The sequence below is a fragment of the Mytilus trossulus genome, chromosome 14, assembly GCF_036588685.1.
Source record: "Mytilus trossulus isolate FHL-02 chromosome 14, PNRI_Mtr1.1.1.hap1, whole genome shotgun sequence".
Classification (NCBI taxonomy): Eukaryota; Metazoa; Mollusca; class Bivalvia; order Mytilida; family Mytilidae; genus Mytilus; species Mytilus trossulus.
This window is the reverse complement of record NC_086386.1, coordinates 75,259,201-75,276,790: the sequence shown is the minus strand read 5'-3', so window position 1 is coordinate 75,276,790 and position 17,590 is coordinate 75,259,201. Positions and strand designations below refer to the sequence as shown.

The following is a 17,590-nucleotide window of genomic DNA, read 5'->3' as shown; positions in this document are numbered from 1 at the left end:
TTTTCAAAGTGCCTTCTTGGGTTCATGTACATTTTTAATTGAATACAACAGATTATAATCATATTTGTGACACATTTACTATTTATGGTAAACAACCATACAATATTTTAGCAATTAGCTCAAGTGGTCCTTAATGTCCAAGGCTAAAATGGTTTTTTTAAACAATTACAATCTGCACCGTAAAAACTTGTGACCTTGACCTTCAAACTAATGGTTCCAGCCTTTTTAGCAAATAAAAGACTTGACTTTCTTTGTTTAAAATATCATTTTTGACAAATCCTTAAAGTTTTAGATAAAATATCAACTGGAAATAGTTGTGAAGATCCCCCTTTTTTCCTTAAAGATTTTTAAGAACATAATTTTTGGAACATAATTTAACACAACTAGTACTTTATTATTGACTTATCTGTACTTAATTAAACTTGTTTATTTGTGTTGCAATTGCAATCTATTTCCTTGCAGGTAAAATATTTCTTCCTACTTCCTGTCAAACAAACAAAATATGAATGATAATTTCAAATAAAGGTTACAAATGTTTATTTCAAACATCAATCAAATAAAACCACTTTCACAACTGGTACACCTTAAAGTCAAATACATTATGTTTCCATAGTAACACTATACATACCCTCCTTGTTTCCATAAATATCCAGATTTCTGTTTAGCTTTTCTCTGCAATGTAAATAATTAATTATTTTTTTGTCACTTTTTCATCTAATTTATAAACATCCTGTTATGAGATTAGGAAGGATAAACACCTCTGTTTATATATGTACTGTAAATTCAGAAATTAATGCGAGGTTTTTATTATTGCGAAAAGTGCGTCAGAGTTGTAAACGCAATTATTTAACTCGCATTTTGAAATATTTTATATGAATTAAACAGGATTTTTCTCACAATCGTAAAAATTAAAATCGCATTTAAGTCTTAACTGTCAAAATCGCAATAATAAATGCACGCAATATTTTCTGAATTTACAGTATAATATTCAATATTCATATTTAAACATATAGAATTGTTGATCTATATACATACATGAAATTGTATTCATAGTATTTTGGTTGCACTTTGAATGTTTACCTCCAAAATTCATTTACGGTTTTATTAAGCATTAACATAGTTTTTAATTTTTGTGTCATTTGGCAATCAGAGCAAAAGTCTTTGCATAAAGATTTTTGCAACCTTAAAGAGGTAAACAGGCCTCACGGTCATAAAACTTTCGAGCATGATTTTTTTACTCAGACTCGAAATTCAACCAATCAAATTGCTGAATTTCATGTTTCGAGCATGACTTTTGTACTCCATTAGCATTGAGCTAAGTTTTATGCCTTCAAGGCCAGATGTATTGATATTTATTTGCATCTCTTTATGTGTAATCGACGCAGCTCAAGTAGCAATTAAAAACTAAAGGGTATGCATTTAGACATGCAAAATATGGAAGAATAGCTATAGGGAAACTATAACTATAACCACAAGTATTTTTTTTATTTTTTTTTCAATTAACAAAGTGTTATGTGATTTATTTTGAAATTTATTGCCTTATTTTTGTACATCCTCATTTCAACCACATTTATAATAACAATTACTTCCTCTGATCATTAAGATATCACACCAAAAATAATTGAAATTATCTCAAGTGAAATCTGGGTCAATCTAAGTATTTCAAAAGTGGTATCAGCCTTTTCATATATATATTGATCATTTTCAGGAAAGTAAAATACTAAAAATAGAAACATAATCCAATCTTTATGCTTAGTGCTCTATGTGCAGACAATATGTCTGCAGTCTGCAGCCTTTACTAAAACATGTATGATGATGTCACCAATGTTTGACTTATGATTAATTTCGTTCTCATGAAAACTGAAATATTTGCCACTGGACTTAAAGCTAATACAAATGAATTATTTATAAAGTTCCATCCATATTGGAATACAGTGTATGAACAAAAGGAGCTATGGGTATAAAATCAATGCGATAGTCAATATGAAAAAAACACCTTTTATTTTATTGTCCTTCCTTTTATAATTGTGGATATAACAAACCTTCTATATGATAAAGAACTAACAAACTATAAAAATGTATTCAAAGAATCTATTTAATAGAGTCAAATAATATTTGTATGATTTTTGAATGTAAACATCATATAAATAATACAAGGGTTTTAAATACAAACTCCCAGATGTCTGAGACCAATTTTATTTTTATAATTTCCTCAACATGCTCAAGAAATAATGATATCCTCCCCTTACAATATATACATGCATATTTAATGACCTTCCTCCTTGCACTTTTCCTGATTGTAAGAAATTCTGTCAATATTCCTTGACATCTAGTGACCCTTCAAAGTCATAAATTATGATAGAAGTTTTAAGTTAACGTTGCATTCTTTAATTTTAAAAATTTCCCTTTTTCTTTTTTTTACCATGGCGATTTTCATCCACTATCGAGTTCCCTTTGGTTTCTGAGCTCATTTTTTTTTCAATCTCAGGTCTGTAACATGTATATTACTTACTGGTGAAGGGTCCTGTAACATGTATATTTACTTACTGGTGAAGGGCCCTGTTACATGTACATTAAAAATATTGGTGAAGGGCCCTGTAACATGTATATTACTTACTGGTGAAGGAGAAGATGGAACGATATCCACCGATGGATTTATGGGTCCTGTTGCCCCTGGTATTAAATCCTCTGGACTACTGGGGTCAGATAAATCCCCGTCTGATGTTTGTTCATCTGAACTGTTGTCTAAAAAATAATCAGAACACATTAAAACTGATGTCAAAAAACTTTATTTGGTACACCAGACACTTTTTTTTAGTTTTCCAAGATTCATCAATGACACTTGAATCAAAACAGTTCAAATCAAATATATTACTAAAATTATAAATTGTCTTTAAATAATATTTGTGTGGTTATGCAGTTGTAAACTTGAATTCTACTGGCTGCCTTGCCATCTGCTAAATAACCATGTTCGCCGTACACAACCCAATCAAATTGTCCCAATAGAAGAAACCTTCTTACAAAACATGTGCCTGTAGCCAATCAGAAATCGCGTTGTAATATGTTGACCTTTAACCAACGTGCTTAAACTATTAACCTGAAATCATGTGCTCTATAAAAAGAACAAAGTGAGGTACACGCTGTTTTGTGATAACTTTCGTGTATTGCCCTACATAAAGCCAGTTGACTTGTTAGTCTGTTCGCTTGTGGAATTTTCCACTGGTTGACATCTATACATGCATATGACGCAATCAATGGCTTTATTAATCTAGAGAAATTCAAATAAAATATATTTAATATACATCTGTGTATTATATTATACAAACTAAACAGTAATAACAGAGTTTTAAAAAAAGGTTTTCGTCCAGAAAACACTTAAAAATATAAATAAAAAAAAAAAATAAGATGGAATGAAACAAAGTGAAATGCTCCCGATCACATTAAACATAACGGTAAAAAAAATGTTCTAAAACTATCAGATCTGTTCTTCTTCTTCAAATAAAGTCATTCTTTTTTATAAACAATAGTTACGGAACAGTTGTTGAAAACTTGTGGACAAAGTGTAGTACGATTTATGTTTACGGCAGTTTCAGAAAAATCGTTAAACAGTTCATTTAGATTAACACCTTGCAATGATTCATTAAATGACTGTGTGCTGTTTCCTTGTTGGGTTGTACTTAAATGTTTTGGCTTAAACGTATTGCATGGCAAAGGTCCACTAAATGGCAACGGCGGCGCTTTGTGTTCCTTAGCAGATGTATACAGGGTCTTTTGTCCAACGTTGTAAGTAACGGAACTACGTTCTGTGCTCATAAGTGTGGTGCTGGCTGTTGTAATATTCGGTAGAGGAAGAATTGTGGAAGAAGGACCAATTGCTAAAGTTTTAGGAGGCACTGAGCTTGGTAAAGCACGAATATTTGATGATGTTTCACCAGCAGTTAAAGCTAATGCTTTAGAAGGTTCAGTGATGCTTTCTGTTAACGTCTGTCCCATACGTATCTTATCATCATTATCAACCCGCTGATACAAAGAAAGGGATGCTACTGACTTATGTCCAGTTACGGCCATGATCTGTGCATTGCAATATGAGTTTTTAGCTAGAACAGTAGCCCCGGTAGCACGGATTGAATGGTTAGTGTAAATTTCAGACAAGTTGCACTTCTTGCTCAGGTATGACATGAAATTGCCAAGCGTTTTTTCGCCCACAGGAATGTTATAATACCATGAAGGGTCCTCTTCCCAAAACTGATCTTTTGGTCTCTGCCATAGTTTGTCACACTCTGGATTTAATTTATTTACATACTTTTCAAAGGAGGACACGGGGCAATATTCAGAACCGGAATTTTCTGGCATTATCCCTGACGTTTTTTCTTTGTCACTGCTGCGATGGTTTTTTGTCAATTCATCTAAAGTTTTAACCACATATTTAAGCCCCGTCTTCGGATCTTTTTTTACAGAAAACGTGGATTTTGTCATTTGTGGCATATTTTCCATTCCCCGTCTACAAAAATACAGGCGAATATCAAACTGAACTTTATTTTGAAGTCCAAATGGAGTATTTGGTGATAAATATATTGAGGTATACATTTTTCTTCTGTCAGTTTCGTCAATAGACGGATAATGCTCGACGTCTCCTAATCCCATGCGTTTAAGTTCTGCCATTGCTGCTTTAAAATTTTCTCTGGAAGCGCTAAAACTTTCATCATTCACGATGTCAATTTTTTTATTGTACGGTGGAGCCTTTAAATATCTATTCAATGAGTATCTCAAGCATTGCAGTGAATTTGTTTTATAACGATTTCCATCAGCTTTACGCACATCCATATAAAAATGACCCAACACTTCATCTAGTTTTAAGGTGTCATACTGTTCAAATCCAGGATCCATTTTCTTTACTTTTAAATACTCCCTGAAAATAGTGGCTGCTGCTATATTCTGCTTTATTGTTTTGTCAGCACTCATTTTCAAACGTTTTTGTTCAATTTCTTCATCACTAGTATCAACAAATCGTCTTTTACCAGACTCCATCTTCAGTTAACATAAAAACACATGAAGTATGCACTACATGGAAAATCAATAGATCATCAGGTTACACAATACACATTAAGAGTGAGGTCAGTGGGCGGAGTTAACATGTTGCGTAGTGAAATCAAGGTCACTTGTGTATTAAACGTTTAATTAATTATATACCTAGTACGGTTAGCATAACCACACAAAAATGTTATCATGCTTTGACCCAACTAGCATGATTATTTAGACGGAGTCGAAAATTGTTGAACGGTTCGGGCTTTCGCCCTCACCGTTCAACAATTTTCGACACCGTCTAAATAACCATGTTAGTTGGATCAGAGCATGATAACTTATAATGTCAGGTGTCTTTAAAAGATAACATTTGGTGTTTTTAAAAGTATCACATAAAATATACACCTCAAATGTATCTCTTAAAATCATTTAGCATTTGTAATTGACATGAAGTTTTATCTGAAGTTTCCAGTCCAGGTCCAGTCCATTTGTCCATTTCATATTTTACCCTTTGCCAATAATATTTTTTATAATCAACTAATAATAAATAACCATAAATAGGATTAGTAGTAATATATCATGACTTATGTTATTTAATATGCATGTTATTTATTGCATATTGTTTATTATAATTTGCACAGGTAAATTTTAAGAGATAATGCATGGGTACATGCTTTATTTGTATATATGTTTAATCAAACAATGTGACCTACATGTAAAATATAATGATTTGCTAATAAAAAATATGTCCCATTTAACATGTACATGAACACAGGGTAGCATACCTTTCTTGACACATGTACAAATGCATCTGAATTGACATGACAATTTGTTAAGATTTTATTGTCAATTTTATCATTGTTTTATTGTTATGTTGCATTATTCCATATATATTCTATCAGTCTGACATGTACAGAACATGCAAGATAATTCAATCAAAAATCCCTGTGTGGCGGACGAGTGTTGAAATGTTTAACAAAGATACTGCTTACACCATTGTACACCAAGTTGAAGAAGCAACAACCTTTTTCTGACAAAAACTTCATTTTAATACTTTTTTTTTTTAGATATATTTTTTTTTACATAGAACATGTAGAATACATCCACATAGTTTATATGACCTCATTCTTTATTCGTCTGTCCCAAGTCAGGAACCTTTAGTTCAATGGTTGTTGTTGGTTCATATCTGTCATATTTGTTTTCGTAAATTGTTTAGTTATAAATATTTTTTTCGTTTTTTTTTCGTTTGATTTGTTAAGGTTTATTTTTATGTCTAGGCTCTGGTTTTTTCTCATGGTTGAAGGCCATACAGTGATCTATATTTCTTATATCTACTCATTTGAACTCTGGTGAATAGTGTCAAATTCAGAATGGAAATGGGGGATATATATGTCAAAGAGAAAACAATAGACAACAACCATGACAACCCAACCAAAATTTGAACTTAGTCTCATTATCAATTATATCACATCTCCTTATTTTAACATTGTAAGTCAATCAAATGTTATTGTTTTTCTGTTTGTCTTTTTCATTTTTAGCCATGGCGTTGTCAGTTTGTTTTAGATTTACGAGTTTGACTGTCCCTTTGGTGTCTTTCGTCCCTCTTTTATAATCAATTCAAAATTAAAAGTGATATTCCTTCCGGAGTTAAGATTTCATTACAGATAAAAAAGTTGCCATGTGACCTAGTACTATATATGTCAACTTATGTGTTGTATATCTTATATCAGGAAGACAATACATGTACTGTAAAACCATCCCTTGATAGAAACTAGAAATCAAAACTATTAAATAAACTTTTTATACATAACTCTATCACAGGACGTGTGATGTGTACCAAAACTTTAGTTTTTGGTCTAAGAAGCTTTACATTCATTACATTTTTGTTAAATTCAGAAATTTTTACAATTTCTGGAGAAACGAAATTGTGTCACTTCTGCATGTTCTGGCAACATGCATCTGGGGTTTAATAATATTTACCAAATAAGTTGATGAAACAGCCTTTTTTTTAATTTATAAAGACATTCATAGATATAGACATGTTCAGTGGTTGACGTTTGTTGATGTGGTTCATAAGTGTTTCTCACTTTTTTATATAGATTAGATTGTTGGTTTTCCTGTTCACACAAGTCATTTTTGGTGCTCTTTATAGCTTGCTGTACCATGTGACCGAAGTCTCTGTGTTGAAGACCTTCTTTGATGATAATGATGATGGTTTACTTTTATAAATTGTGACTTAGGTGAGTTGTCTCATTGGAACTCATACCACATCTATTGGATGGAGAGTTGTCTCATTGGAACTCATTCCACATCTTCTTATATCCAATTAATTTCTTAAGAAATGTGTTGAAACCATTGACTTTGTAGATTTATATTCATAATTACATTTTCCAAAGTTATGATAGGTTTCACAGTAAATCTATCTGCATCAGGAAGAGAACTATCACATTACATAAGGTCATTAGTTTATTAACCTTGACAAGGAAAGTTTGAGCACCTGATATCACCTTCAGATTTCTGTGAAGTTCGTGTTGCTTAGTCGTTAGTTTTTTATGTTGTGTCTGGTGTACTAGTATTTGTCAACTTGTCTTTTTTTGTCATGCTTAATAAATAGTGTTGTCAAATTGTACACTATTGACTTACCAGTTACTCGGATAATCGGTTAACCAGTAGTTTAAGTTGGTGTTTGAAAGCCTTATATCTTTAGTACCCTACACATAGCTATAAGATGTGGTATTATTTTCAATGTAACAACCTTCCATCCAAGTCATAAATTTACGCTTTTTGAACTGAAGTTTGTCCTTATAAGTCCTTATGAGACTTGTTTGTGAGAATTCCTTGCGAAGTTTGACTTTATATTCAGCTACACTGTATCAACTATGGCATAAATTTGTATCAACTTCAGATTGAAAAAAATTTAAAAACTTCTTGAACTTGTACATGTTGTAGAAGCGAATATATGTCTAAAACCAATTATTTTTTTCTTTTCTCTTGTCTCCAAAATTAATGTGGGGTGTTTCAATTTGAAATGATTAAGCATGTTACTCGTACTATCATGTATACATTAAGTACATTCACATTGGTTTGCAATTCACAATATCATGAATATGTGAGTTGGCATTTCATTTAAAGTATATCAAAGCCTTACATGACGGAGGTTGTACATTTAGTAGTAGGTCAAACACGCTATTGGCTCAAAAATAAAATAATGAAGTAAATTGTAAAATTTAATCATAATTACTGATTTAAAGTAACTGTTTAAACATGTTAAATAACATAAAATTGAGAATGGAATACTAATTATGTTTCATTAAGATCTTGTCCCAAGCTGAGCGACAAGTTCTAATTTATTTGATGTTTTTCAGATTTACAATAGCAATCAATAGACTGGACAATTAATCTGTCAAATTAATTACTTTAAAATGAAACACAACTGTTTAATGATTTCAATACAAATTTATATCAGATCTATTAAAATTGAAAAACTCTCCGGTTAACCGGTTAGCGTTTTTGGTTTTCGGTATTCGGTCGTTCGACCCGTTAACCTTTGACCACACTATTTTTTGGCTATGACATTGTCAGTTTATTTTGGATTTATGAGCTTGAATATATCCCTCTTGTATATTTCGCCTATCTTTTCTTTGGCAACTTCATAATCAGGTCAATGATCCAGGTACAAAAGAGGTGTTGTAAGAGAGGATGCAAGTGCCCCCCCCCCTTTTTTTTTAAACTTGTTTCTGTTCAACTGAAATTCTATCAAGTGAACCAACAAATGAAGTGATTCAAGTGTCCCATCACCATTTTTATAATTTTTTTCTTGTTTCAACTGAAATTCTGAACACCTGAAGTGGTAATTGTGTGGTTTGACGGTAAAAATTGAGGGGAAATCGTGAGAAATTCACTGTTGTCTTTTAAAAAATAATTAAGAATATGTAATTATAACTGCTAAGAAATAAACAATTGGTCATTCAAGGCATACATAAGTTCCACATTGATTGAAAAAAAAAAATAGTTATATCATGACAAATTGTATTTGTGTTGGAAGCAGGTGTCAGAGCCTGCAGGAGATAAACACAGACTTTCAGGAGAAAAACTGATGTTCTTAGTTGAATGCACTTGCAATATGCAGCGTAGAAGTTTACAACCACAATGTTGAAAGGAAGGGGATACAGTCATCATACATGTACAGTAGATGACAATAAATATTATCTAGGTTTATTTTACACTTAATAGGACATTGACTCTGTTTATATACGTTCATGTATATACCCTCCTATCTAATCACTTGCATTCTCATCTAATCATCAGATTAGGATCAATTGAAAATAAAAATGTTTCAACATACCTCTTCAAAATCAAATTTAATTATGTTTATTAATATATTTAGCATAAGAATTTTGCAATTTTTTATTATTTTTAGGTAAAATATGAATTGATGGTTCTATTCTAGCAATTCCTTGTGAAACAAAATTTACACTGAAATTTGTTATTTATTTTCTTCTTTTTTTTTGCACAAATATGACATACATGACATATATTTTAATGAAATTACGATTGATATTTCTTACAACAAAGAAGCCTTACACCTTACCTGAACAATTAGAGTAGTAGTCGCTACTAACACTACTAGTTACAGAAAATGTTTCTTCCTCTTCGAAGCTATTCTGTTTTTCGTCCATTGTTAATTAAATTTCTCTTTTGTTTATTTACAATGTATACATTACTGATCAGGAAGCATGATTATGTACATTGCGTTGTTATCATGTAGTAAATTGTCAATTTCTTAAACACACAGGTGATTTGGTCATATAATAAAAACTTTCCATATAAATCTGATATCTATGTTTATAAGTATATAGTTCACACGGCTGATATAAACAATTTATCCTATATATATGGGTAGATATATATATATATCACGTTAGTATATATGTATAAAGAATTGCACTTTTAATTATCATCTATCATCCATTGAAATGTTGCCCAAAATATGTTTTTTCGTAAAAAAAGTTGCCATTAGGAAGAGATTCAGCACAAAACCATCAAATTTTGTTGTAATTGAATACATATTACAATGTATTAATTGTGTATTTTCTTCCTTATTTAAATTATCATTGACCTCTGATCTATTGCAATTTCCTCCTCAGAAAAATATAATTATCTTAAAATCATGTCATTATCTAATTATTGAGGCTATTAAGATATGACACTTACAAAAGGTGGATTGATTGTTGTTTGCTTAGAGCATGAAGAGTTAATTTCCTAATGCTTGTAGAGTACGACATTGGTCAATTGGTTGCTTTCTTTGTTAGTGTAAATGTTTGCTCAAGCATTGCCATTGATATTGACACCAGTAAATAATATAAACCTCCAGGATAACATCTGATCAAATTAAAGTATATTAAAATGGAAAATGGAAATTGTATACCTACAGTTGCAGACTGTGTTGAAGACCCATTGGTGGCCCTCGGATACCAGGAATAAATAGATATATGTGGTACCTATTGCTAAATAATTAAACACTTGCCTACACATGCAATTCATGGTGAGAATATAATATACAATGTTACAAATTTTCTTACCATTTTGTACTGGAGATGCCAACGAATAAAGAGAGTATCCAGAATTACAGCTTACTGCTGCTTTAGGTGTCTGCCCTCTCTCATGCCACTCAGGTGCAGGTGGCACTCGCTCTAATGGATCACCAGAATTAAAATCGTCACGAACCTCATATATACCAAACGGATCAAACGCGGGTTCTGTCTGCGCACCAGGGTCAAATATATTGTCTGCTCCAGGTTGGTTGAAAGTTTGACATTCATTTTGAAAGTTCATATCACTGAAAGGATCTTCGCCATTGAAGGGATCTGGTCCAGATGTTGACGTGAGCGTTTTCATTTTGGTTGAAGTGAAATATCCTTTTTCCAAATATTTGTCTGAATATAGCGGATCACTTTCGTTATCATCATTTCTTTTAACACTTTTTTTTTTATTTACACTTGAATAGGTTACAGATGAATTACTTGAATTTGAAATTCTTGGCGGGACTGGCGGTAGAGATTCTCCAGGGGGTAATTCAGGGGGCGGAAATGATGGAGGGGGCGGAGATTCTGAATTCATTGAATCCTCATTTACATAAATATGTTTAGGAGATTTCGCAATGGATAATTTCCCTTGGTTAATATTCACAGGTTCATATGCACTTGGCTCATTTTCCGAGTTTTTTGTGTTTTCGTCAGTTTTAAAATCAAAGGTATCTTTAACACAGGGTACGGGTAAAAATGGTGGAGTGAAGGGCGACATATCACTTGCCCTTCTGGGCATCAGAGATCCACTACCGTTTTGTGTAGGATTTGACGATGCCCATATAGCATCATAAGTGTCTGACAACCTTTCTGAGTTATTGTGTACAAAAGTGTCCGAAAATCCTCTCGGTCTTTCTGGTGTACTACTGTTTGATTCCGATGTAAATACATTCATTAGTTCATCAGAATATTTTTTTGTCGATTTCGTACGCTCTTTTGGAGAATGACTCACAGCAAAAGGGTCGAAATCATCAGCACTAGATTCATCAACTGTTGCCCCAGACAAGTGAAACATATTCAAGTTACATTTCCTAGGAGAAGCAACAGGGGGTGGACTTTGTGGAATTGAGTCTAAATTATCCAGTGATTGTTGCTGAAGAAACTTTTCTTTTTGTTCTTTTTTCATTTTAGATAAACGCGGCCTGGGGACGGGTTTCTTTTTCACCTCACCTCCATCTGCACTTTCTACTGATTTCAGAGATATATTATCCTCACTTGAGTTTGAAGCAGCGCAGTTAACATAAATGTCTTCATTTTCTTCTTTTTTCTTTATAATAGTATGTGGAGAAGGGCAACCTACATTTTCATAAATATCGTCCTCCTGCTCCTGTCCTCTGACAGAACCATTTTCTTGTGATGGCATGGTTGATGACTTTGACATACTGCTCAGAATTCGCTGTTTGTGGCCTATTTTTGTTATGCCAAGGTCATTGAGAAAGCTGTCATCCAATCCAAATTCCTTTAGCTGTTCTACTTTGGTCAGTCCCAGACTGGCAAATTTTTCATTGTATAGTTCAAGGTCAAGTAATCTCAGCCATTCTTGAAGGTCAAGGTTCCCTGCTGCCATTATTGTTCAAAAGTATCATCTGAAAAATATCAAAGTTTCATTTTGAAAATATTCTGTCAATGGACATTCTTACTTTTCTTAGTTTTTGATTATCTTTAAAGAAATCACTTGCACTCTATATACGATGGTGACTTAAGCTTACGAATGTTACTTCCTGTATATCACGGTATATATATAAAATATATCACAAAAGAACCTGTTCAAATAGCCCTCAAATCAACAAATACATTGATTGAAAAAAAGTGTCTTCTAATACATTGTATATATATAATATGATTTTTTATCTAATTGTTTTAAAGGGATAATTGCATGTCATGCATGTATCTACTTAGAGCACTTGGTATTCAACTTTTGGGTCAATTTCACGTCCACTTTACATGATATTAACCTTCATTCATATATATATGCCATTTTGAGAGAAAATAACAAAAAAATGGTAAAGTTTGCCAGTGTATTTCTATTGCCTTTAAAATCTTATTTTCATGCAGTTTACCTGTATTAATTGTATTGCTCTCTCATAGTTAATTACCCCTACCTTGTCCCCAACAATATACCTTAGAGCTTCCTCGCTCAAGGATAATTACCCCACTTTGTCCCTACATTGTACCTTAAAGCTTCCTCGCTCAAGGATAATAACCCCACTTTGTCCCCACATTACCTAGCTTTTAAAGACTTTTATTAATTTTACATATCTCTTTACTTCCTCCTTCAAACTTAAACTATGTCTTCTTATATTGACAAAGTATTTAATTTTAGATCATAAGTCTGAAGAATTTAAATTTGATTTGTATATTTTTTATTTAAATTTTGCAATATTTACAGGTATCAGGAAGTGTGTGATCATTTCCTACTTAAATAAAATTGATGTCATATATGTTTTATATGCGAACTTTACCTACTGTGGATATATTTATTTTGCATGGATTTTTATTTTCATGGATTGGTGAAAAGTTGAAATTTTGTAAATATTTTGGTTTCGTGGTTGTACTGGAGTCTGCTTATATTCTAAGCCTTATATATCAAAATTGTACTGCTTAGAAGCTTTTAATTTAATGTGTGGTTCACCTAGGCCTTTATCCATGAAATACATGAAAATTGGTATTCAATAAAAATCTTTGGTCCCTTATTTTAACTTTTCTGTTACCAACTTGTTTTGAATAAGCATATACATGTATTTTGTCTGATGCCAAGACTTTGGTTTACTCTCTTAAATCATTACATTTACCCTAAAAAAAAATGTGCCCATCTTTTTTTAAGGAAATTTTTTATGAGCACAGTTTGTCCAAAAAAAAATTCAAATGTAGTTCATGTAAAGTATTTGTATAACATCTCTTTAAGGCCACACCAATTTAATTTCTTGTTCTACGGATTTTTGGACTCCAAAATTTGGGGCGAGCTAGCGATTTGAAAATTTATTAAAAAAATACCTAATTTGCAAATTTTTGAGGCGAAGCTTGAAAAGTAGAGGCGAGCGATTATAATTTTTTTTTGTAAACATAAAATAGTAGGTTTTGACAATATTAAAACTTGATTTATCACTTGCTCTTTCTTTAATTTCTGAAGTATTGTTTCCCTATTCACAAAGAAATAATCAAATCTGGTCTATGTATGACAATGAGACAATTCTCCATCCAAGTCATATTCAGTTTGGGGGCAACCCTTAATGTTATAAATTTATCCCTTTTACATGTTTTATGAGGGATCAATATAAGTTATTATATATTTGTTTGTACAAAAGGGCTCATATTTTCTCAAAGAACTATAAATCTATCTGGTATTAAAAAGTCAAAACATGTGTCCAAGAATTTTTGTACTATTCCTGGACTTTAACCATGTTAACACATTTACTTTACAGTTTAATAATTACATTAGATGTAAGTTTCATTATAATACGTTATTCTGATTGGCTAACATGTTATTCCGTAAACAATTGCATCAGACAATAACATTTATCATGCATGATGACACGAGGTCCCACAAAAAAGTGCACAGGTGAATTAAATAAAACTGGATAAAAATCGTGTTTTCATGATTTTAGCTAAAAAATGTAATTATAAGTATTGAATACTTCTTTATGAAACTTTATAGGGTTGTAAAAGCGTTGACCGTGCATACATTTTTAGAATGAAGCGCTTCCGCGCTTCATACAAAATGTACTGCGGTCAACGCTTTTACCACCCAATAAATTTACAAAAAGAAGTATTCAATTCTTAAATATGATTATTCAAAATAAGTGGACCCTCTTTTAGAAAAAGTTGTTTAAAATATGCTGTAACTCTCCTCTTTTTCAGTACGAAATTCTAAGTTTTCAAAGGTTTTGTATATAAGAACTAAACAAATCCTTGGTCTTGTTGGTATTTCTATTTTTTTTTCTACATCAGTAAAATGACCCCTTGTCTGAGGGTGGGTTGTTCTCAACCTGATAATAGCAAACACAGGTCAAAGTACGGCCTTTTACACAGGGCTTTGATACGGACCAAACAGCAAGCTAAAAAGGACCCCCAAAATTATTAGCGTACAAAATTCGAACAGAAAAAACCAACGGTCTAATTTATATATCCAAACGGGAAATTACCAATGAACAACATCAACAAACGATGCTGAACAGGCCCCTGAATCAATCAGGACAGGTGCATAAACATGCAGCGGCTATGAATAGTTTTGTTTCGCCAGCATACAATATAATTGCAGTTGAATGCATATCCTTCAAAAGTTCTCTGTACTTTATTTTAACAACAAACATTTGTTGATGGGGAATATAAAGAAGAGGGAAAGAAACCATCTTTTTGTTCTTAAAAGGTATTTCCGCTGTTCTTAATTTATATCGGAGCACTCCCGCTTTGGATAAATAGGTTTCATCCTAAAACAAATATTCTCATAGATATTAACACAGTGTGGTGTGGTGCTTTTATGTTTAAAATCGTTATATACAGGTTCGACTGTGATTTTAAAAACAGATGTTGATACTTTTTTAGAATATTTACAAAAAAAACAGTGCGGGAAATGGACATGATTACATTTCCGGATGTGGGAAGCGGGAATATAAAAAAAAATAAAAAAATTCTGTTTTGAAAAAAATAGGTGCGAGCAGGTCCGTCGAACAAGGAATCAAATTGGTGTGGCCTAACTATCTTCTTTTTTTTGCAACAAAATAAAATATGCATAATATATAAGAAGATTTAGTACAATTGCCAATGAGACAATTATCCAGCAGAGACAAAATGACGTTGACATGGTAGATGAAAGAATTTTATATTTTAGCCTGGTTTCAGTGGAAATCAGGATTCTCTAACCCATGAACAATATCTTGTCATCTGTATTAAACTCACTATATCATGAAAAAAATTATGCTATATATTTTGGTGTCAAAGGAGTAGGTTCAGTATGCCCCCCCCCCCCTTTTTGGCCCCAAAAATATAGCAGTTTTACAAAATTGTTAAGATGTAAACTTTTAGTTATTCATTGGAAAGTAAAATGCTTCTGTTACATAAATATGGGCTGTTTTTTTTTATAATACAATGCACATATATCGGATACCAGCATCATTAAGTCATGCTAAATTACTAAAATCTTCACAATTTTAGCATTTTAGTTAAACTTTAGACGTTTTCCACCTTTATTGAAAGTGGCCACATTCGTGTTCATTCTTAATTTTGAAATGTAAGTTGTATTTTTATAATATATATACATAACATATATAAAGGTTGTTGATGAACACGGATGCAGCCACATCTGAAAAGTGAAATTTTTTGGCATATTTGATAGATTTTTCATATTTAAGCTAGAATCTGTTTTTAACGAGTAAATCAGTTAAAATCTTTCACATAAACTTATTGAATCAACTGAAATAGACACTTAAGTGTTAAATAAAGGCAACAGTAGTATACCGCTGTTCAAAACTCATAAATCCATGGACAAAAAACAAAATCGGGGCAACAAACCAAAACCGAGGGAAACGCATTAAATATAAGAGGAGAACAACGACACAACACCGAAACGCAACAGCACACAGAAACGGACCAAGCAACAGACAATACACCACGAGAATAACAAATATAACATCAAAACCAAATACATGAATATGGGATAGACAAGTACCGTGCCACGTCTTATCTCAAAAATAAGAGAAAACAGAAACGACTCAACGTTAAAATGCAACACACACACAGAAACGAACAATATCTAAAATCTTTCGTCCGATGAACCTGAAATTTGAGGTCAAAATTGGCCCTTACCGGACCTACTCCTTAAAGGCTTTCAATCATCAGGTTCATCAATGTCCATATTCTCATTCTGAATACAAAATATTGGCTAGTTAAACTAGAGGCTCTCAAAGAGCCTGTGTCGCTCACCTTGGGTCTATGTACATATCAAACAATGGACACAGATAAATTCATGACAAATTGTGTTTTGGTGATGGTGATGTGTTTGTAGATCTTACTTTATTGAACATTCTTGTTGCTACAATTATCTGTATCTATAATGAACTTGGCCCAGTAATTAGTGGAAAATATTTTCTAAAAATTTATAAAAATTTACAAAAATTTATGACTATTGGTCTATGTGAATATTAAACAACAAAGGGCGCAGATGGTAACATGACAAAATTGTGTTTTGGTGATGGTAATGTGTTTGTATTGAACATCATTGCTGCCTACAATTATCTCTACTATAATGAACTTGGCCCAGTAGTTTCAGTAAATCAAAGAGCAGAATGCTCTGAGGGATACGATTGCCATAGTTTTCATTGACACATGTATAGCAGTTCTGCCAAATTTTCATTAAACAAATGCATGAGATTTGGCCAAAATTGAAAAGATCAAAGAGGAAAAAAATAGATCCAAGAATACTGCTGCAAAAAAGCATGAACATGCGCGAGTCTCAAGCATTTTTGGCCAGTAACCCTGGTATAGCTGGATAGTATTATTCTCTTAACTAATTCAACTGCACATGCAAAATGTAACAATCTAAATAGTCACTCAACTTAAAGAATAGCCAATCCCCGTTACAAGTGTATGAGCCATGTACTTATTGTGTTTTATCGAATTATAGTTATCCTGTACCATTGTAAACGCGTACCACTAAAAAAAACTTTTACCAATGCAAACTCGTACCATTGCTAACTCGTACCAACTTATTTAAATGCATTCAATTGGTTTTAAATGATGAATATACATGATATACGTTACTTTCACCCAATACCTCTTAAGTCTGTAAAATGTATATAATTTGAAAGTACAATGACCAATTTGTAGCTAATGTTCCTTGTATATTGGATAGAAAATACTGTGGCAGATGTAGATAATTAAAGTATAAACAGTTTCACCCGAGGAAAATTTTTCATGAATAATTAAATCTTAGCAGTTAGTCAAAATGATTGCCAAAATTATTTTTACTGTCTATAAATAACAATGAA

At 32.1% G+C, this 17,590-nt stretch overlaps 1 protein-coding gene across 1 annotated transcript in view; it reads right to left on the bottom strand.

Annotated features, from left to right (window-relative positions):
* Nucleotides 1-17,590, bottom strand: part of LOC134697125 (arf-GAP with Rho-GAP domain, ANK repeat and PH domain-containing protein 2-like) — a 78,148-nt gene that overhangs the window by 47,026 nt on the left and 13,532 nt on the right. Inside the window, exons 3-5 of the mRNA XM_063559176.1 lie at nt 10,605-12,193; nt 2,618-2,745; nt 629-672 (exon numbers count right to left, since the gene is read on the bottom strand). Of these exons, the coding sequence (XP_063415246.1) occupies nt 629-672; nt 2,618-2,745; nt 10,605-12,174 (1,742 nt within the window). The 5' untranslated portion in view covers nt 12,175-12,193. The remainder of the gene's footprint in view (nt 1-628; nt 673-2,617; nt 2,746-10,604; nt 12,194-17,590) is intronic.